Consider the following 22,178-nt stretch of genomic DNA (forward strand, 5'->3'; position numbering starts at 1 on the left):
AAAAGGCTAAAAAACTTCTGCCATAATCCTTGACAATAATAGGCACAAGGATACTAACAGAATTTTTGCTGAAACATGGATTTCTCACTGAAGAACTCATCCTTCAGTATTACCTACATATTTTAGTCCAGGCAATTATTATACAGAATATTAACAGCACAAAAAAATTGAAGAACGAAGCCAATTACTTTCTCTAGCCCGGCAAAAAGTCCATTTAACAGAACTAACCATGTACACCAAAGTTTTAAACTCATAAATTGTACATCTTATTTTAAGAAAATTCATTGGCAAGAATGTGCCCTTATAAAGTAGATCAATTAAACAACAATTATTCATTTTTTCAAAGTAGTCCTTCAGGTAACAGAAGGAATTGTCATATCTTTCCTTAAAATATTTTTATTTAAAAAGCTTTAGGAATATTACTGTTTGAAAAAATCACTTCACCTCAATACTTTAGAACTATATCTATTCTATCATACAGAATTCACCTGTAAAAATTCAGTGCCTCAAACTGGCTATCATAACTATCTTTCACATAGAAGATCTGAGATCAGTGTTTTACCTTCCACAAATTTGCTCTTATTCCAGGTCAAACCAGTTCTATCATGCCCAGAGAGGGCTGAACATTTAGCTCAGTTTCTAGGAAATCCGATCAGCAGAACTAAAGATGAAGAATTCTCTTCACAGGGTCATGGATAAGATTGGATTCAGATTCAATTCATTTCAACTAATGTAGGTAAATGCTTTCATAAAGAAAAACAATGAGTTCCTTACTGGCTGAACATGGTGTCTGAACATGATGGTTATCTGAGAACCAAAACTTAGTATTTTTTATCCAGCATGGTAATGCAATTTATAGCATCTATACAATATGACAATATACATACACATATGTATATATGCACAACTAATCTGTATGTACATGAATAGTCTATATTCAAATGTAGATAAAAATACCATTACTACCCCTACTGACTCAAAATTTGAAATAATTTGAACAAAACAGATGTAATCATCCTAAGTAAAATGTTCAAACAGGGTAACATAACTTGGGACTTTCATATTTATGACATATTATGTAGGACTACTAAAAATGTTATTTTTAAAATGTCTTACCTTATTTTATCTGTTAAGACAATGGTATCTTCATTCATGAAATAGATAATGCTTTAATAAAGTTTCATTACTTTTGAAAAAAAATCTCCTATTGGGCAAGACAGGGGTATGCTGGTAAGTATTTAACAACCAGCTTTCTGAAAAAATGTATACAGGACACATTTTTAAGTTGATCTGCATTATTAACATTTTCTTACAACTTTCTCAAGCCTAAACAATCAACAAAACAACAAATGAACACTTGATTTGCAACATTTGTAAATTTCCAAAATGTAAATGCTCACAGTGAAAATGTAATGATAGTCTTTCATAAGCCAAATACAGCTGGCTCTAAGCACATCCCAGACCTATACATATACCTTAACCAATCCAATTCCAAATTAATGGGTGTTTACTGTATCATAAATACACACACACACACACACACACACAATTGCCTAAAATATTCCCAGATATTAACCCTTCCTTTGATAGAATGAAAACCTCAATATTTTTTATAGCAATCTGATCATCTGGATTCAAACCATAGATTATATTAATGATATGACAAAAATCCCAGACTCAAAAAATATATTAAAAAGAAAAGGGAAAAAAAAACCAATAGGACAAGTCCAAAAGTGTAAAAGAGTCTAAAAGAAGGGGGAAAAGGAATCAAAATATACTTTAAAGAAGGTTCTATGAAGTAACAGAAACCAAGAAAGTAGAAGTAATTGGAAGTAAAGGAAGCCAATAACCTTAGCTATGTACACTCCTCATGTTTTGTAGGTTTTGCTGATTAACAACCTGAAAGCCAAAATTGTAAAGGAAGTTTTGGCCAAGATCATCTGTTACTGAAAATTTATGCACGTCTATTTACGTACAATGCACCGTGAGGTTGACAGTATCTTGCGCTTCTCCTACAATGTTTTCTGCCACACACGAGATTTGTTTTCCACTGTCATCAGATGAAATGTTAGTTATCTTTAAAGAGGCCGATGATGCTTTGTTTGTTTCATTCTACAAATAAATGACAGAACAACAATGACAAAAATCAATTGTTAGTAAAAGTCCCAGAGTGAAATGATTTTGTGTTTCCTCAACTTGCAAAAGCAAGAAAAAAGAAAGTCATAAATGCTTCCCTGCCTGCACCTAGCTCAGAATCATAAAGAAAAGCATAAAAGAGTTACTTTCACCTTTCCAGATGTCACATTCTCAGGTGGTATAGCTAAAATGTTCCTTTATTTACTACTTACCTTTTTCCAAGGAAAAAGACTACAAGGAGTTTGACTCACCTGGCTTATGTTGTCACCATGACCTCACTGTGGATATATAGACTTTGCCATCTATGGGGTGTACATAAACTAAAATGCAAATTGCTTGTATCACACAATCTGCACTGGTCTCTCTTGATTAAAAACAGATGGAAAATAAATGTAAGTCAAAACTCACTTTCCATTTCTATTTGTATTCTGGAAAATATTAAATGATGATCACCAGGTTTAATACTATCTCAAGTAGAAATATCATGTGTCTGACTTATTTCACAGCTGAACATAAACCTTACCATATGTTTGGAAACCAGATTACCGACTTCCCAGGATACATCAGGAGCTGGATGTCCTGATGTGTTACAAAACAATGTGATGGACTTCCCTTCCTCAACTGTGAGATTGGGTGAGATCAAATTTGCTGATGGCACAACTATAGAACAAGAAGGAAAAAAATTCACATACTTAAATAGTAAAATTCTATGGAAAAAGAGAAACAATATAATAAACACTACATTGAATTATCTAATCTTTGGAGATCAGTCACTGATACTTATATTGAAATATAAAAAGAATCCAAATCCAAGTGTTACACATTTAATATGGACAAAAAGGCTCTGCCATAATTTAAAATTTTTCCCTTTTTGTTATTATGAATTTGACCAACATCAACAAATACTAACATTTGCCAAGACAAAGTACAGAAAAAAAAGAATACTACAACTAAAGGCATGAGTTTCTATTACAATTTCTTTTATACATTTCAAATTTAGCAAAATAGTTTGTGCCAATACTGCCCTGCTTATATGTGTTCCTTTCTGAGTTTCATTTTTTAAATTGATCCTTTTTTACTTCTTCCTTCACTTTTTAAAGAATCATTATCCCTATTTACCCATCCCCCACCGTTCTTCTAAAAACCATTCCCCTCAAAAAAAAAAAAAAAAGTCTTCCTTGTAACAAGTAAGTCAATTTACACAAAACACCACCACATGTTGGCCATATCTGAAAATATGTCTTATTCTACATCTAATCAGTACTTCTATCACTTCTCTTCTAGGAGATAGGAAGCATGATTAATCATAAGTCTTGTGGATTCACAATTGGTTGTTGTAGGGATCCCAACATTGTTTTGCTTTACAATGTTGTAGTCATTTAAATTTCTCTCTGGGTTCTGCTCATTTCACTCTGCATCAGTCTATAAAAGTCCCCCCTTGTTTTTCAGAATCTGTTCTTTTTATGATTTCTTACAGTATAGTGATATTACATTACATTAATATGCCATAATGCAGTCAGCCATTCCCTAATTGACACCTATCATAGTTTTTGAATATACCTTTTAGAAATAAAACTTTACAAAGAGCTTGTAACAATCATTACAAAGTAATAAATTTTGCTTATCTGTGCCTAAAATTGTGTTTTTCATAATGTCTAACCCAGTGTCCTAAACACAATATTCCTTTATTTAAAAAATATTGTGTATAACATATATTGGATTTAACATATAATTTAACATAGTTAACATGTATTGGACTACCTGCCATCTAGGGGAGGGGGTGGGGAGAAGGGAGGGGAAAATGTGGAACAGAGGATTTTGCAAGGGTCAATGTTGAAAAAATTACCCATGCATATGTTTTGTAAATAAAAAGATATAATAATAAAAATAATTTTTTTTAAAATGCTATGCTTTGAACCAAAAAATAAAAATATTGGTTAAATTACAAGTCTCTTTTCTTTTTTTCCTATACTTTTTCAAGACTATTAAAATCCTTAGATTCTTTATCATGAACATATTGGAGTTCAATTTCTTCATTTGAAAAATAAGAACAATTGACTAGATGATTCCTACATCACTTCCAGCTTTAGAGTAAAATATTTATTTATTATTCTCTTTAACAAGTGACTTTGGGGAAGGTGGGGCTGGGATGAGGAAAGAATTCACTTTTTTTTTTGATTGGCTCCTGGTCAGAGACAAAAGGTCAGAAAAGAAGGAAGTGAAGATGTTGCTGGACTTCTTGTAGAAAGAACACATTCCTTTGAAATAGGCAAAAAAATGTCCCAGCACAAGCATCTGGGAGTATGGGCATCTGGAGAGAGATTCCTGGAAGAATGTTCTGTTGTTACTGGCAGTTTACAATGGGGATGCAGATCCTGAGTTGAACAATGACATTGGAGTCAAAGCAGAGGGAAACTGTGGTTTAGTGTCCAAAACCTATGGAGATGATGCTTTTTTTCCATTTAAGTGACATGAAGATAGTTATGAGGAAGAAGATGAAGGAAACATCAGGCATTTGGAACATGATGATCCAGACACTGAAAAACTAGTCTAATGAGCTAAAGGAATTTTCAGAACTGGAAAAGAGACATGGAAAGGAGCTGGTTGCCTCCTCTATAAGTCAGGAATTTGTCTCCTGATTAGGTTAAAATCACCCCAGAACCTCATGGTAGATGCTCAAATCATCTCCAGGAAAAGTTATGGAAATTGTAATAGCTGAAGATAAATAAATAGATGTATGTGAATTACATTATCCAAAAAAAAAAATTTGATAGCCCAATGTCTATGAGAAGCTTACTTAATATTGTTCAATTGATGAACTTGACACCAATTATTCCTGTGCTAAAGCACATAAGATCGAAAGGGACCAGTTGCAATAAGTCAAAAAGTAGAGATTAAAAATTGAGTTTGTGATAGGCACCAAGAAGAGCACCATAACCACCACAGAAAGACTAAGTGGAATTCTGCTAACCCAGTAACAATGGTAGCTCAGTCTACCAACTTTATGCCATAGCTAACCCATCAGCTATTGTCATGGTGACAATCATTGCTAGTGATTCCAAGCCCAGGGTCATCTCAGATGTGAGTGCCTTTATGAAGAAAGCTGAGCAATGATAAACCGGGTACAGAGTTAAACATACTTCCTATTGAGGGACCGGAAATAATACCCTAGAATCACACCAAGACTGGCTCCAAGATGAGGTATGTCCCCTTGGACATGACACTCTATACACTCACTGCACTGAGGCTTTCCAAAGAGCTTCCCTTCAACAAGAAATGAGATACTATCTTGACATCTCTGACATTCTCTTTCTAATCCTAGTGAAAGAATCTGTAGCCTATGCACGAAAAAAGTCCTCTGTTGCCATTTGGGAATACTATTTACAGTACTTACAGATTGTATATAACCATGTTAATTTGGCATCCATTGTTCAAAAGTGCTATATTGATATTAAAAAAGAAAAGTAACCCTTCCACATCTAGAGTTTCAAATCTTGAATGACTGGAGATTACTAATACTGAATAAGCTTTTAGTTCTAAGATATTTTTCAGAAATATTAACCATATACTAATTTTTTTCATTTGTATTTCCACACCACTTTCTACTAAAAGAGAAAGATTTGATATGACATATGACTAATCCAATCCAACAAACATTTATTAAATATTTGTTATTCATAAGTCACTGGGACCACAATACTAAAACAAAATAGCCTGTCTGCAAAGGGCTTACAATTAAGGAGAAGGAGGAGAAGCAGAAGAAGGAGGAAGAGAAGAAGGAGGAGGAGGAGGAGGAGGAGAAGAAGAAGTGGGAGGAGGAAAAGAAGGAGAAGGAGGAGGAGGAGAAGGAGGAAGAGGAGGAGGAGGAGGACAAGAAGAAGAAGGAGGAGGAGGAAGGAGGAGGAGGAGGAGGAAGAGGAGAAGAATGAAAAGGAGGAGGAGCAGGAGGAAAAGGAGGAGGAGGAGGATAAGGAGGAGAAGAAGAAGAAAAAGAAGGAGAAGAAGAAAAGAAGAACAAGAAGAAGAAGGAAGAGGAGGAGGAGGAGGAGGAGGAGGAAAAAGGAAGAGGAAGAGGAGGAGAATGAGGAAAAACAAGGTCCATGGAAAATTTTAGAGGAGCATTGGGAGATGCAACAGACAGTAATTCAAAAAAGAAACTGCAGAGTTGTCAGATAAGAAGGAAGAAAACCTGGAGAATGCAGTATCACAAAAATGTCAGGATAGAGATTCTTTCAGACGATGAGAAATGTCAAATATTACAGAAAGAAAGCTCAAAGAGGATGAGGACAGATATTACAAGGAATAGGCCTATTAAACATTTTCCTTCCAGCACCTAGGAAGAGCAGATATGCAGGGAACCTTATTCTCCAACCTTCTTGCCAATGCTTCCTTCCCTTTTGTTCCTCTTGGCTGAAATCAGGTCCCTCCATTCCTATCCCTATGGGAGGGATCCCAAAGTTTCTGCCCTACTGCCATCCTTGGGTGCACTCTCTATTCCTAACAGTATCAAGGCAGAAAAGGTCATTCATACTGTTTAAATGAGAAGAGAATTGCCAGCCATAAGACTTCAGTGAGAAGAACCAGCAGGTCTTTCCATATGCCAGGCTACATGATCATCTGCTTTAAAATCTAAATATCCCTGAGTCTTATGACCTGTCCTGCAACTATATCCTTTCTACTTTTGTCTGCCCTACAATCAAAACTTCATACTGTACGAATTCTCCTAATCAGAATGTGAGCTCCTCGAGAGTAAAGACTATCTCTCACTTTTCTGTTTATATCTCAAGAATTTAGCATGATGGAAATATTTTAGAAGAATTGCACATTTAACTTGTATTGAATTGCTTTTGCTTTCTTGGGGAAGAGGTAAGGGGAGAGAAGAGAGAAAAAAACATTTGGAACACAAGGTTTTGCAAAGGTGAATGTTGAAAACTATCTCTGCATGTATTTGGAAAAATAAAATTCTATAAAAAAAGAACTTTAGCATGAACTTGGAATACAGTAAAAACTTAAAGAATATTTTTTCCTATTCATACTTCGTTGATCCATATATTTAGATCATGAATAAAGTTGCATCAGTACCCAAAAGGACAGTTATTTTTAGGATATTTGTACCTCAAGTAAGAAAGTTCATTTGAAAAAGAAAGCAAGCAATTTTCTACAATTGCAGAAAATGAAATAAACATTACTTTTTACATTTCAAACCTTGCTTTTTTTTAATAACACTACTCACTAAAGTAAACTAGCATGAACAAATAATTCTACGAACAGATTGAGTTTCTGTTATTCAAAATTACAAAAAGTTATATGTTATTTAAATGAAAATTAAGTAAAAAACAATAGTATACAAAGTCGCACTAGCCAAATAAACTGCAACTTGAGCACAGAATAAAAACAATTTTGAAGTGGATTATTCACCAGGCTGCCAGATTGCACAAAATACTATCATATGACAGTTAAGGAAGACATGATTCAGAGAATAAAAAATAAATAATACAGACCCAGGAAAATTAATTTATTGTCATTAATACTCATTTGGTTTTATCAGATTTTTCTATTTTACATTATTACACACTGAAAGCCTTCTGTGAAGTAGCTCACTGAGAATATTTGAGAGGATGTTGGGGGGTCAAGCCATCATACTTCAATATTCCAAAGGATTACCTCTGGGCATTCCCTCTAAGCATACATATTTCATGCATGCATATTGATTCATCCTCTGTGCCCTCCCATAATCTGACCACAAGCAATCATCCATTCAGAGTTCTAGGAGAGCTTTCCTTGAATTATCTTCACATTAGATTATGAGAGTGTAGCTGGGAGGTGTCCAGGCAACTTTGGTGACAATGGGCAGATAGAGTTCAGGGCCCAAAGTCAGGAAAACTGAAATTCAAATCTGACAGTGTGCAACCTTGTTCCACTTGTCTGCTTCAGTTTCCTCAACTGGAGAAAGTAATAACACCTAGCTCCCAGGGTTTTTGTGAGGATGAAATGAGGTAATATTTTTAAAGTGCTTAGCATATTACCTAGCACTTAGTAGGTACTTTAACAAATACTTGTTTCTGTCCAGCAGTTATCCCTCACTCTTATTTATGTGATCATCCCATTATTTTTTTAATCACAAAATTCTTTAACATCATCCTTCTTACAGCAGCTTTCGAGGATATTTCCTTATCTGTAAGATGTTTTAACTTGCTCACTTTCACTATGCATAACTTAAATATCCTTCTAAAATACTCTGTGCTATATATTATGACTAATTGGTGACAGTTCTAAACTAGCAATGCTATGCCTACGGTACAATTTTTCCCAATAAATATGGAGAATTTTGCTGTATTCCCTCATTTTTTTCCTCCTCTAGGAAGAATACAGGACAATGTACTAGACTAAGATACATTTTCAGGTGTACTATATAGGCCAATGCTATATTGGATTCTGTGCCATAACAGAACATATTCTGGCAGGGATGGATCTATCTGTTAGCATATGGATTCTAAAGCAAGAAGAAGAAATGTCCATACCAAGTTATTGTTTACAAAGTGAACAATTCACTTGTAGTCAGCAGGATGAGATCTATCCCCCTGAAAACAATATCACAAAGTTTAGGGAAAAGTGAGAAAAGAGTCATAAATACAACATCCTTATTAAGGAACACTAAAGCATAAACATTAGTTTTGCCTTCAATCTTGAGCTTATCCTTTTAAAAGCCCTAGGCAAGATTTGTTTTTTCTTTCCAGGCCAAGTCTCAAGCTTGCCATAGCAATGGTATGGCATGCCCACAATCTAGGAATTTGTTTTCTTTTTCTGTAGCTTCCTTTGGTGGGAGGAGGGGCAGGGAGAGAGGAAATGGGAAGGGGCCAGGGTAATCTTTGGGCTTGTTTGTTTTATTTTTAATCATAGCAAAATTGTACCATCCTGCCCTTACAGTTTCCAAAGGAAACTTGATGCAAAGTTGGCAAAGCCTAGATTTTTTTAAATGAAAAGTCTTCCACAAATGAGTAAGCATATGACTCACGCTAAATCTTCAACATTAATGTTTTGGCTTAAGATTCAGTAATGAAAAAAAAATCTGTACTTGAAATATCACTCTAAGTTTAATTAGTTCAATAAAAATGAATTGAGAGGCATTAATAAGAAAAGGCAGAATGAATAATTTGCCAGGCACCACTTCCTTGCCTAATAGGATTTGAAACTGGCACAAGTACTCAATAGAAGAACAAGCAATTCTTCCCAAGCTTTCTGCTCTTACTGTAATATGATCCCAACAATAAGCATCATAGATCTCATCCACTGTACTCCACGAAATTTTACTGTGGACTTCTAGAGATGAGTGGACTAACCTCACAGATAGATACTTTGGTGTTTTCTTTCTTATGCCCTGGATTTTTCTGACAGATTATGCTACTTTTAAGATCGCCTTCAGTTCAACAAATATTTACTGAAAATATACTATGTGTGAGATACTGTATTAAATGCTGGAAATGTAAAGAGAGACTGAAAGAATCCCGGCCATCCTGGAACTCACTGTTATCAAACAATTGTAACAAAAATTTACATTTATGTAGCACTCAATAATCTACAAAGTATTTCCTCACAACAAATCTCTGAGCTAAGTAGGACATGGTATTATCACTCTCATTTTTACAAATGACCAAGGGTCAAAGAATTGCCCAACTTTATGTAGCTCCTATGTAAAAGTCAGAACTAAACCCAGTGCCCTTCCCATTATACTTCACTGTCCACTTCATCTGCAACAAAATATAATATGCATACACAAAAATCCATATCCAAAAATGGTAACGTATCATTACTTATTATCCTACTATCAAGTTGTTATAATAATCTTCATCTCTAAAATGAAGAAAGATGAAGTAGTTATCTAATATTCCAATTTTCCTACTGCCATAGATAAAGATCCAGCTTCAAGATCTAGACCACTTGAGTAAGAATTTTGCTTCTGATACATATTAGCTTTGTAACCCTGGGCAAGCCACTCAATCTTGGCATCAGTCCCCACCTCTGGAAAACAATGTAGTTGAACTCCAAGACCATGAAAGTCCCCTCCACCTTATTAACTGACAACTATCATTCCTGATTACCTTTATACGAATTGGTTTCATGGTAATTCAAGTAAATCTTTGAAATTTTGAACTAGCACTTAATTGCAGAGAAGAAAAAATATAAAGAAGAAAGGATTCTTTAGAGTAGGAATTCAGATCATGCCTTTGAGAGGCAGTATGGTATAGACAGACAGAGATTTATCAAAGTCAAGAAGACTACCACATAAATTAGGTTTCTGATAATATGCTATCTAGGTGATCCTGAATAAGTCATTTAAAGTGTTGCTGCAAAAAGGCAGAAATTGGAAATGTTTCTTTTTCAGACCATAATGGAATAAAAGTTATATTCAATAAATGGGCAGGGAAAGATAGGCTAAAATAATAATAAAGTATTGCTGCTCTAACTAGTGATGTCAAATTAAAATAGAAACAGATCTCATGTAGGCAACATATTGACTTAGGAGACCACAAATGATAATTATTGTGTTGTGTTGTATTTTTATTTATTTTGTTGCACATTTCCCAATTAAACATTCATCTAACTAGAGCTACACCCAAGAATCTGGCATCTATCCTCTAAGCAAGCATCTAAGACAAAGTTTCAGAAATGATGTCAACCTACATTGATGGGGGAATTTCTCCACTACAGAGTTCCCTGTTCTAGTGAAATAACAGGTTCACTCACTATTTCTTTCTCTTTCCTGGATCCATAATCAGACAGCCAGATAACTGAAGTAACAGAATTGAAGAACAGAACACATTTTTAACCTGGTGTGTTTTTGCACTAAAATTGGGCTACTTAACTAGATATCTCCTTTCCTCTTTTACCATAACATTCTTGCAGGGTGCTGTTAAGAAACAAAATACCAGTTGTACTTTCTCTTAAACATGAATCATACCAGGGAGTATAGTTAGAATAACACTTAACAGGACCTGAAGAACTGAGGGGGAAAAAAGCTTTCCTTGCCCATAGTAAGGACTAGAGCCTGGGAATGGGAAAGCTGACAGTGGGCACAAAAAATGGGATGGCTCTGCTAGTATAAAACTATTCAGGACATGGATATCTGTAAGACTAAGGTGAAAAAAAAAATACCCAAAATTTATACTCAGCATCCAGAAAAACCTGTTGTTGTTTAATGTCCCAGAATTAAATGGATCAAATGAGATCACATTTGGAAAGTGCTTAGTACAGATAACAGGCTAGAACACCAGAGTTTAAGTGACTTGGCCAGGATTAAACAGCTACTCTTTGTCAGAGGCATAACTTGAATTTGGGTGATACTGAGCTCAAGGCCAACTCTCTCTGTTGTGGTATACTGTCTCATTTTATGTTGATTATGTACATGCTCACATGTTTCATGCTTTTTTCTCCATTCTACTATACTCTGTGGGTTATTGGTTACCCACTACTACTACACCCACTACTAATTTTTCTACTAAAAAAAAGTAGAAGGGAAAAGTTCTCAATATATGAGAGATGTAGGGATACAGGAGGTCCATAGATGTGGAATATTGCATATCCTGTTAGATTTTTTTCAAGTAATAATTGGTTTTGTTGATTATTTTCCTTTTCTTCCTCTTTTATTATTTCTTTTAAAAATTATTTGGTATAAAGACTGGTCCTCTGGGAGAGGAAGGAAGGAGTGAAATTTAGTCAATGAGAAAACAAAAAAATTCATGTAAATTATATCTTTTTTAAAACAGAAGGGCACTTCTATTTATTCTGGTCCTCTACATCAATCTAAGAAGGAAACAGTTCCCAGAATGGATTGGAACAGGATAGGGTGCAGATTTGGGGAAGATAATCAACTAGACTCAAGAATAGGTCTCCCAAGATTAGGGAGACCAGACATCTATTCCTCTCAGTTTTTCAGAATGTGACTTTAATATTTTGTTGTCAAGTGAATTGTCAAGTCAGATTATAGAACTATATTTAAACATTTTAGAAAGGCAAATTATAAAGTATTTTATTATAATACTACATTATAAAATAATTTAATTATTATAAATTATTTTGGATAATTTTTAAAAATTTTGGTTTACATATCAACTCTGTTGTTATGCCTAACCCCACCTCTTATCCTTTCAATTTCTTGAGAAAAATTTCTAATTTTTTATTATTTGTAGTTTCTTTTAATTAACAGGAAAGCTGAGATCACAATAGTCCATACAATTTTAGTTACTGATATAGTACATTAATTCTTCTCCTAGTATTTAATGTCAAGTGAAGCAGCATGGCATGGTGGATAGAGACCTGGCCTTGAAACCAGGAGACCTGATCCTCTGACCTATACTGGCCATGTTACCTTGGGCAAACATTATATCACTGAGTACTCTAGGCAACTCTCTGACCACATATCTCAAAAAAAAAATGCCACCTTGACTTAGAAGAAGGGGTTTACTCATCAGGGAATTCCCTATACTGTAGGGCCTACAACAATAAAATCACAGGCTTAATGCTCTATTTAATGCCAAATTCAAGTTGCATTTATTTGTCATCTTGTTGGAACAGCAATGGGCATTGTTTTCTTTATGCTGGCTCTTCATTCCATCTGGTGAATATTATCGAGAAAAGTTGGATAATGCCTTTGCTTTTTAATTCCTTAAATAATTTATACAATGCTTTCTAAAGTATGTATCATCTCCTGACTTCCTAATGTTGGAGCTGATGTAAAGAACTTAAACAAATAACCATTTGGATCTTTTGCTTCATTCTCACTGAAACCCAGCTTTAAAAATCCATAACCTCCTTCATCAATCTTCTGCCACCTTGGTATCTCCTCCTGTGTATTTACCTGCAGGAAAGAACTCTATCACTCTGGTTCTTCCCACTGCCAGGACTTAATCCAGAATGTACTTGATCTATTTAGAATTGGCAGCTGAATACTTGGCTACAGAAAGGATTGACTAAGTGTTTCCTGGACTAAGTGAAATAAAATAGCAAATTGTCTTTCTGATTCTATTTGTTAGTTTTATAGAGAGCTTTCTTAGCTTTTGTGGCCAGTTTCATGACAGAAAAAATAGTCAAGTACCTTCTGAACTGGAAAATTTAAAAATGAGTTTGCTGAAAAAAAAAGTACTTTATTTGGTGTATGATCATCAAAAACAAAATACAGCAACAATGTCTATACTCCTGAATTGCTTGCTTTTTTAGTGTGTAAACTGTGGCTTCTGTTTCATCTTTGGAATGATATGTAAAAGCCTCTGGGAGAAAAAAAAAACAACTTTTTTTTTGCCTGTTATAACCATGATCTTTGAGTATCAACCATAAGTGATTCCCCCCCCCCAAGAGTCTAAGAAAACAATATTATTTATACCAATGAGATTTCCATGCAAAGAAGTCATCAAAATAATATTTCTTATTAGTCTATTATAACTACAAACAGAATGGAAGTGCCATAGCTACATTTCCTTGGTACCAGACGAAACAAAGATATCTTTTTCATGAATGTGCTAAACAGAAAGAAAGAAACAATGTGATATAGGGCAGTGCTTTACAAAGTATGGTCTAAGTATTTTTGAGGTTCCCATGACACTTTCAAAGAACACACAAGATCCAAACTATTTTCACAATATTACTAATGTTTTAATTCCTAATAGAGTAAATATTGATAATAGAACCCATATAAACAAAAACTTTGGTAGGGATCCTTCATAATTTTAAAGAGTATAAAGGGGTTCTGAGACTAAAAATATAAAACCCACTGGCATAGGGGATAGAGGCAGGGCAATCATCAGGATAATGAGCTCAAGTCCCATACCTGATACCTATTAGCTGTGTGACCCTGAACAAATTACATAAATTATTTAAAACATTCAGTGACCCCAGACAAATCTCTAAGATCATAAGTTACACATAAGCTAAAAGGTAAATTGGTCTCTTCCAGTTCTAAGCCTATGATGCTGATGATCCACATCAATGAGGTGAGTTTCCACACTGAGAGTTCTTTATAATGATGAAAATCAGATTGAGAAAAGAGATGAGAAAAAGGGAAAAGAAAAGAAAAACAGAAAGAACAAGAGAGAGGACGGATGGAATAGAGATGGGTAAAAAGTAGGGAGAAAGAGGATGGGGAAAAGAAATGAGAGAGAGAGAGAGAGAGAGAGAGAGAGAGAGACAGAGAGACAGGGACAGAGAGATAGGGATAGGGAGAGAAAGGAAGAAGAGGGAAAAAAGAAGGCAGAAAATCAAGTTATCAAGTTGTATTGTCAAGCACAGTTTATGGTAGAAGTTAGACTTTAAAACTAAGTTTGAAAAATGCATGTAACCCAAGGGAACCTATCTCTTGTTTATGCACCTGTGAATCAAGTTCTGCTGTCATTAATGTCTGCATGTGTACATAAGGTCTGTGGAGGCTCAAATCCTAAACACTATAAACTTTAAGGAATGTATTATAAATAGTAGGGAGGCTGAAATGAATTTATAGCTGACTTTTCTCAAGAGGCTGTTTGCTGTTTAAAAAATAACTGTTGAAGCTTCACCCATCCACTGAATTACATCCTTAAAGTCACTGTGGAGCTATTATAATATAGGGTATAATTCAGCTGAGTATAAAATGTTTTGATGCCAGAATAGTTATTCCATGTGTAAGATTAATGACATTCTAAAGTATATTTGTAAACTTCACTTCAAATTATATCATCTTGTACATTATGCTGCCCAATGAAGCCTTCTTCTACATGGAAGGAAAGAAGGAAGGAAGGAAGGAAGGAAGGAAGGAAGGAAGGAAGGAAGGAAGGAAGGAAGGAAAGGAGGGAAGGAAGGAGGGAAGGAGGGAAGGAAGGAAGGAAGGAAAGAAGGAAGGAAGGAAGGAAGAGAAGGAGGGAAGGAATGAAGGAGGGAAGGAAGGAAGGAAGGAGGGAAGGAAGAGAAGGAGGGAAGGAAGGAGGAAAGGAGGGAAGGAAGAGAAGGAGGGAAGGAAAGAGGGAAGGAGGGAAGGAAGGAAGAAGGGAAGGAAGGAAAGGAGAGAGAGAGGGAAGGAAAGGAGGGAGGGAGGGAAGGAAGGAAATAGGGAGGGAGGAAGTAGGGAGGGAGAAAGGGAAGGAAAAACAAGTATTTATTAAGTGCTTGTTAAGTGGCAGCACTGGAGCTAAGCACTCTATAAATACTACTTCTTCTGATCCTTACCACAATCCTGGAATGTATGATCCCTATTTTACAATTAAAGAAAGAGACAAGGCAGAAAAAGATTAAGTGGCTTGTCTAGGGTCACTCAACTAGGCAGTGTCTAAGGGCAGATTTGAATTGAGGTCTTCCTATCTCCAGCATTCTATCCACAGTGTCACCTAGCTGTCTCAAAAAGTATAAAGAAAATAAAGCATTGTTCTTTGATGTGAAGATTTGCTCCTTGATACATAATTAAATGAAACTCTGAGTGAGCCATTTTACAAATACACTATCTAATGAACATCTCCATTAAAGAAACAGGAAGAAACAGAGATGGACCATTCTATTTCAATATGAATTTGTAATTATTTATTCTCTCACTACAGATTTAGTAATAGAAAAAGTATAATTTTTCACACTTTAAGAAAAAGAAATTTGCTTGATTGAATAAAAATCTTTGAAATCGGCATTCATAGCTGCCCGTTATTTCAACTGGCATTGAAATTGTATAGTAATGTGTTTTGTTGCTCTATGATTAATAAAGTTTTTTTTTAAGATTCACAAGTATCTTGTGGGGAAACACATCACAACATGTTTCTCTTCAGGGATATTCTCTGTGGGAGACAGATGTTTTAAAGTATTCTAGGTGTTTCTGACTGCTACTGATGGGAATGGCACTGCTTAAATCTCTCCTCAGTTCTAAAGGGTATTAAAAAATGAAAGAAGAGACTTGTAATAAACTAGCAAAATTCATTGATGATAAATATAGAAAACTAGTTAACACATAAAGGGAAAATGATAAATTCCTAAATAATTCAGAGGAAAGAATACGAATGTTTGATTCAGAATCCTTTGTTTCCTTCAAAATTCAGTTCAAGTATCATTTTTTACATGAAACCTTTCCTAATCGCTTCTCTGCCCCACAAACTACCTTCTATGAGCTAATAATGGGTCACTGATCCTGGAGTCAGAAAGATTAAAATTCAAATCCAGCCTCAGACACTTCCTAACTGTATTACTCAAAGCAAGTTACTTAAGCCCTGTTTGCCTCACTTTCCACAGCTGTAAAATGGGGGTAATAGTACCTATTTTTAGGTACTTAATACAATGCTTACCACATAGTATATACTACATACATGTTAGCTATTATCATTTTTATATTCACTTTCTAGGGGATTAATATAAGAATTTATACTGTCACTGATATTATGAACTTTCCAAAGAGGAAATTCCAGCACCTTCCTATAACTTATGTTCATACAAAGTGAACTATAACCCTAAAAGTTTAAATGGCTTACCTGGATCAAACAGCCAATTTTTGTCAAAGGACCAACTAAGAAATTACCTTTCTCTTTGGCTAAGAAAAGAATACATGATCAAACAAGGGATAGTGAGAATCACAAAATATAAATGAACAATTTTGATCATGCAACATTAAAAAGTTTTTAAGCAATAAAAATTAGAAAAGAAGCAGAGATGGAGGAAAAAAATCTTTGCAGCAACCTTCACTGCTAAAGGTTTCATTTCTAAGTGACATAAGGAAACTATTCAAATCTCTAAGAAGGGGAGCCATTCCAAAATTGATAAATGATCAAAGGAAATAAATCATAAGTTTTCAGAGGAAGAAATCCAAGTTTTCAATAGCTATAAAAATGTTCCAAATCACTAATAATTAAAAAAATATAAATTGTGGTAACTCTGAAATCCCTACACACACACACACACACACACACACACACACACACACACACAGAATTTAAAATATGAGAGGAGCTATGGGAAAACCAGTATTTTAATACACTATTAGTAGAGCTATAGATTGGTATGCATATTCTGGAAAGTAATTTGGAGCTATGCAATAAATGGTTACTAATTTGTGCATGTCCTTTGACTCAGCAATACCATTAGCAAATCTGGACACTAAAGAGATCAAAGGAAGTAGGAAAGGAACAATATGTACACAAATATTTATAACATCTCTTTTTGTAGTAGCAAAGAATTGAAAATTAAATGGGTTTCTGTCATTTAGGGAATGTCTGAATACATTATGGTAGAAAAATGTAATGTAATATTATTATGCCATGAGAAAATATAAAGAAGATGTTTTCAGAGAAACTTTGGAAGACCACTATGAACTGAGACAGTGTGAAGTGAGTAGAAGCAGTAGAGTAACTGTTATTAGTTGTCCTTTATTCTCCAAGAGGACCATGACATCAGGTAGGTGATGCAATGACATGCAAGTAAATTGGATTAGGGAGGATTGTGCAAGGTCACCTACCTCACTTTCCCTTTCAAAGCCTCTGGGTCCAGTGGCCAGATATATTATTGTTAAAAATTAGCTTTATTTTTTCAATGAACAAAAATGTGTTTTTTAGACATTGCCAATCAGAGAAATAAATTTTCTCTCATTCTCCCAATTGAAAAAAAGGCCTTGTTATTCATATACATATTCAATCAAAACTGATACAATAATAATAACGCTATAAAAAGAAATAACTATGAAAGCCATAAAAACTCTGATCAATAAAAGGACCTCCAGTGATTCCAGATTACTGATGATGAAAGATATAACCCCACTTCTTGACAGAGCACTAATGAACTTAAAGAATGAGAACTATGTTTTTTAGCTAGTGAAGACATTTGTTTTGCTTAACTATGCACATTTGTTACAAGTATTTTTTTTCCCCAATGAAGGAAATGAGAAAAAGTTTACTCTCAAGTTTCTCATCATAGTTCTCATTCCACATCCTGAATCCATCACCTTTGTTTGTCACAAGTATACTTTTTAAATTACTAATTTAAATGCTTATTGTTAAAATTAGTTTTATCTTTTCAATGAACAAATATGTATTTGTTAGACATTGCCAATAAGAGAAATTGTTTTGGTTGAATATGCGTATCAGTAACAAGGCCTTCTTTTTTTTTTAATAGGGAGAATGAGAGAAAATTGATTTTTGCTAATTAAAAATTAAATTGCTCATTAAAACTCAAAAAAATTAATTAAATAAAATTAATCTCAGAAATAAGTATTTAAATTGAAAATTTTAAAAGTATATATATTTGTGAAAAATTAGTTGTAAGAACAAATACACAAGCGGCAAATGCTTGACTTTGCCATGATGAGACTTTAGAAGAAAGGTTTCTACCATAAGACAGAAAGAAAGACAAACTAAGAAACCAAGCCATATACTGAAAAATAGACCCTTGGTGTAGTTTTAAGAATTTACAATGTGCAAAATGCCAAACTAGATAGAACTGCTCTGGGAGCTACCTTTGTAATTGAACTAAAAATCTGCTGTATTTTAATGTCTAATTTCCTCAGCATAAAAGTTTGGTAAATAGAATTGAAATCCACACACTACAAATAACCACTGTCCAATTTGTATGGTCTCTTTTTATAGTAGCAAAGCTGGAACTGATAAAGCTAAATGAAGAATAGAAATACAAAATAAGACCTAGAACACCCAGACACTAGGCAGACAAAAGAGCCTGCCAAATAACACAGTACATTAAGTTTTATAGAGTTTCCCTCTGACAATTGTGAACACTGGCATTGCTTCTGTATAAATGTGGATGCTAATAATAACAGCTCACATTTCAACAGTGCTTTAAAGCTTGCGAGACACTATGCATTTTATCTCATTTAAGCCTCACAAAAACTCTCCAAAGTAGATTTCACATTTGGTAAATAGTCCCTATTTCACAGCTGAGGAAACTAAGGCTCCACACCAGACCCTGGGGTCATGTGGTTAGTAGGTCTTCTTTACTCAAAGTCCTTCATTCTTTCAAACAACATCACATTCTCACTAATAACTCAAAATGTATATTCCTACTGAGACTGGGCAAGAAGTGTCAATTCTGCATTAAGAGAGACAGCATTTTATTTACACATACAGAATACCTGTGTGATGTGTTGTTATTTATTTATTTATTTTATTGCTGAGGCAATTAGAGTTAAGTGACTTGCCCAGAGTCACACAGCTAGGAAGCGTTAAATATCTGAGATCACATTTGAACTCCTTTTGACTTCAAAGCTGGTGCTCTATCCCCTGCGCCACCTAGCTGCCCCAATGTGTTGTTATTTACTAAGTAATTAAATGGAAATATTTTCTTTTAAACCAAAGTCCTAAATAAGCATCTCATAAACTTTTTAAATCTCAGGATCTGTTTACATTATTAAAAATTATTGAGCATCCCAGAGCTTTTTATGAGTTATATCTATTGCTGTTTTCCATTATTTGAAATTAAAATGTTTTCATATTACCATAAAAATAGCTTTGACCTCACAGACCCCTGAAAGTCTCTCAAGAAGTCACACATATCCCCAGATCATATTTTGAGAACTACAGCCCTAAATTATTAATTTTTAAAAATAGTATCCTGAGATATTCTAGGATTTTAAATGCATTTACTGGAATTCTCCCTTGAGTTCATCTTCCTTCCCTGGAGATTTTTGAAAACAGAAGAGAAAGATTTGTTGGAGATATTTAACAATTCCCTTCTCTGTAACGAAATGACCTCTGAATAATAAACATTGAGGAGAATTACACATACATTTTCACCAGCTTCAATGCTAAAATCAAATAGTGTGAATCTGGGGTAAAATGGATATCATGGGGTTTGAAGGCGAAGGGGGTCAGACAAGGCAGGGCTGAATATGAACCTGATTTTTCTCATCTGCCCCAAAAGGATAATACTACTTTTCACTCCCAATCTCTTAAGGTCATTGTGAGGATCATGTTTGTAAAATTCTTTTTAACTGTGATTTGCTATATAAATGTACATCTATTACCATAATTTGTGACATCTTAGTAAATTGGGAATAGAGTTCAAATTCCATTCCTCTTTCCCCTAAGTCGTGTGAATAACAAAAAAAAAAAAAAAATTGGTAGGAATTTGAGCAGTTGACTAAAAAGCCAGCTGACACAACACTGCACTTGTCAAACTTTTAGGCAACTTCTCTCTTCAGTACATCACAGCAGAGAGCAACCACTGTGGTATGAGTCAGGAAATAAGCTGCTAAAAATTAAGGAAAGCTGAGGCAAATTGCCAGGATAAACAATGCCCACTCTCTCCATTAGGAGGAGGTACCCCTGCATGTTATCATATGTCAACTCTTTGTCTTCATCCTCTGGCAGAAAGGACTACAGGAAACTCCTAATTCTGTTCTCCAAGTCCTGTTAGAGAAACATCACCCCTCCCCTGTTTTTTTTTTTTTTTTTTAACAACCTCAGAGAGTAACTAACCTTGGACATAAACATATAATTCTGGCTTCATATTAAAATAAAATTTGCCTCCAAACTCTAGGATAGGAGTTCCTAAATTATGATTCATGGTGCACAGACTTCAGAAGATCTAGGGTCTTTGATAGGAAGAAAAATTACATGTTTATTTTCTCTAACCTCTAGCTGATATGTAACATTTCTTTCAATTATTTCAAAGCTCTATTTTGAAAAAAGGCTCCACCAGATTGACAAAGGAGTCCATGATACAAAAAGTGATTTAAAAATCCCTGTATTAGAACTTGATGAAAACAAAGAATTAAATGTTTGCTATTTATTTGCCCAACTTATTTTGTAAGCTCCTCATGGGCAAGAGTCATTTTTCCCCTTTGACAAGGCAAGCAGGTTTAAGTAATTTGCCAAGTGTCAAGTGGAAAAAGCTGGATTTGAACTCAGGTCCTCCATCTTCTGTACCACCTAGCTGCCTCAAGGCTTACTTCTTAAATTCTTCTCTTAAATTTCTTAAATATGTCTACCTGTTAAAAAATATACCAGAATATAATAAATACGTCACTTGGTATACTGTCTTCCATGAACTCTACATTCCACAGGAGTTTATAAATATACAAGTTTATAAACATACAAGGAAAATTTGTACATGTAAAAATATAGTTTATTATGTTATTGTTAGATTTTTTAAGCTATGTCCTGAAATACTTTAAGATTTCAAATTCTCCTTCTTTAGAGGTTTTTAAAGAAAGGAGAGTCTGATTTCCATATAACATACTATAATGCTCAATAAATATCTGTTCTTCAAGAAGAATAAAATGACACATATGTGAGTCTGTATGTCTTGTGTGTTCAGATTCTGCATGTATTGGTATAATTGGACCTTATTTTAAAATCCAAAACTATTTGTATGTGGGAAAAGAGAAACAGGAGGAAAGCATTCTTTTCTGGTTGCTTAAATAGAAATTAAATGTCTGGAATAGAAAATTTAAGGGCAGATAAGTGGGGGAAAAAGTGACACTTACAAAAGGTGGTTTATGTAGGTCCAGTATCCAATCAATCAGACATAAGTCACCAAGAACAACTCTGAAATCTGAGTGCTCAGGCTGGATTGAATTGTCTTTGCCCATGCTATTCCTTCCATCACCCAGTGTTCCTTTGTCATGACCTTACATCAACCTCAATGTTTTTTGTCCATATTAAATGCTTGGATTTGTTGATGCCATCTGATTTCTCTGTATGGCACCTAATTTTCTAAAGACATTAATATCACACTCTATACATTTTTTAATTGCAGTAATCAAATCTGTTTTCCTTCCTTCTCATATCCAAAGCAGCTATGCTCAAATGAAAGGAAACTTTAACAAGTATTGGACAGAAAGTTTAATTACCACAGTTGGGTATCTTCAGGTCTTTCAGAGCAATCTTCTGTTTGTTTTCATTTGTGCAGTATAAATCCTGCATCTCTGAATTGGATTTAGTCTCTTGGAATGTCTTGATCCATAGGATGTCACAAGAGCACTTCAATGGATTGCCCACTAAAGTTCTTAAAAAAAAAAGAGAGAGGAAATGATATCAAATTTTGTTTCAATTGCACCAGCATTCAAAGAACATTGTGAGCTTTATTAAAATGTATTATTGTTT

At 34.5% G+C, this 22,178-nt stretch overlaps 1 protein-coding gene across 5 annotated transcripts in view; it reads right to left on the reverse strand.

Annotated features, from left to right (window-relative positions):
• NTRK2 (neurotrophic receptor tyrosine kinase 2) overlaps positions 1 to 22,178 on the reverse strand; it is a 405,329-nt gene that overhangs the window by 315,307 nt on the left and 67,844 nt on the right. For all 5 annotated transcript variants that reach the window (XM_031945457.1, XM_031945456.1, XM_031945458.1 and 2 more), the window contains exons 5-7: positions 21,926 to 22,080; positions 2,660 to 2,796; positions 1,977 to 2,112 (exon numbers count right to left, since the gene is read on the reverse strand). In XM_031945457.1, the coding sequence (XP_031801317.1) occupies positions 1,977 to 2,112; positions 2,660 to 2,796; positions 21,926 to 22,080 (428 nt within the window). The remainder of the gene's footprint in view (positions 1 to 1,976; positions 2,113 to 2,659; positions 2,797 to 21,925; positions 22,081 to 22,178) is intronic.

The sequence above is a fragment of the Sarcophilus harrisii genome, chromosome 1, assembly GCF_902635505.1.
Source record: "Sarcophilus harrisii chromosome 1, mSarHar1.11, whole genome shotgun sequence".
Taxonomy (NCBI): Eukaryota; Metazoa; Chordata; class Mammalia; order Dasyuromorphia; family Dasyuridae; genus Sarcophilus; species Sarcophilus harrisii.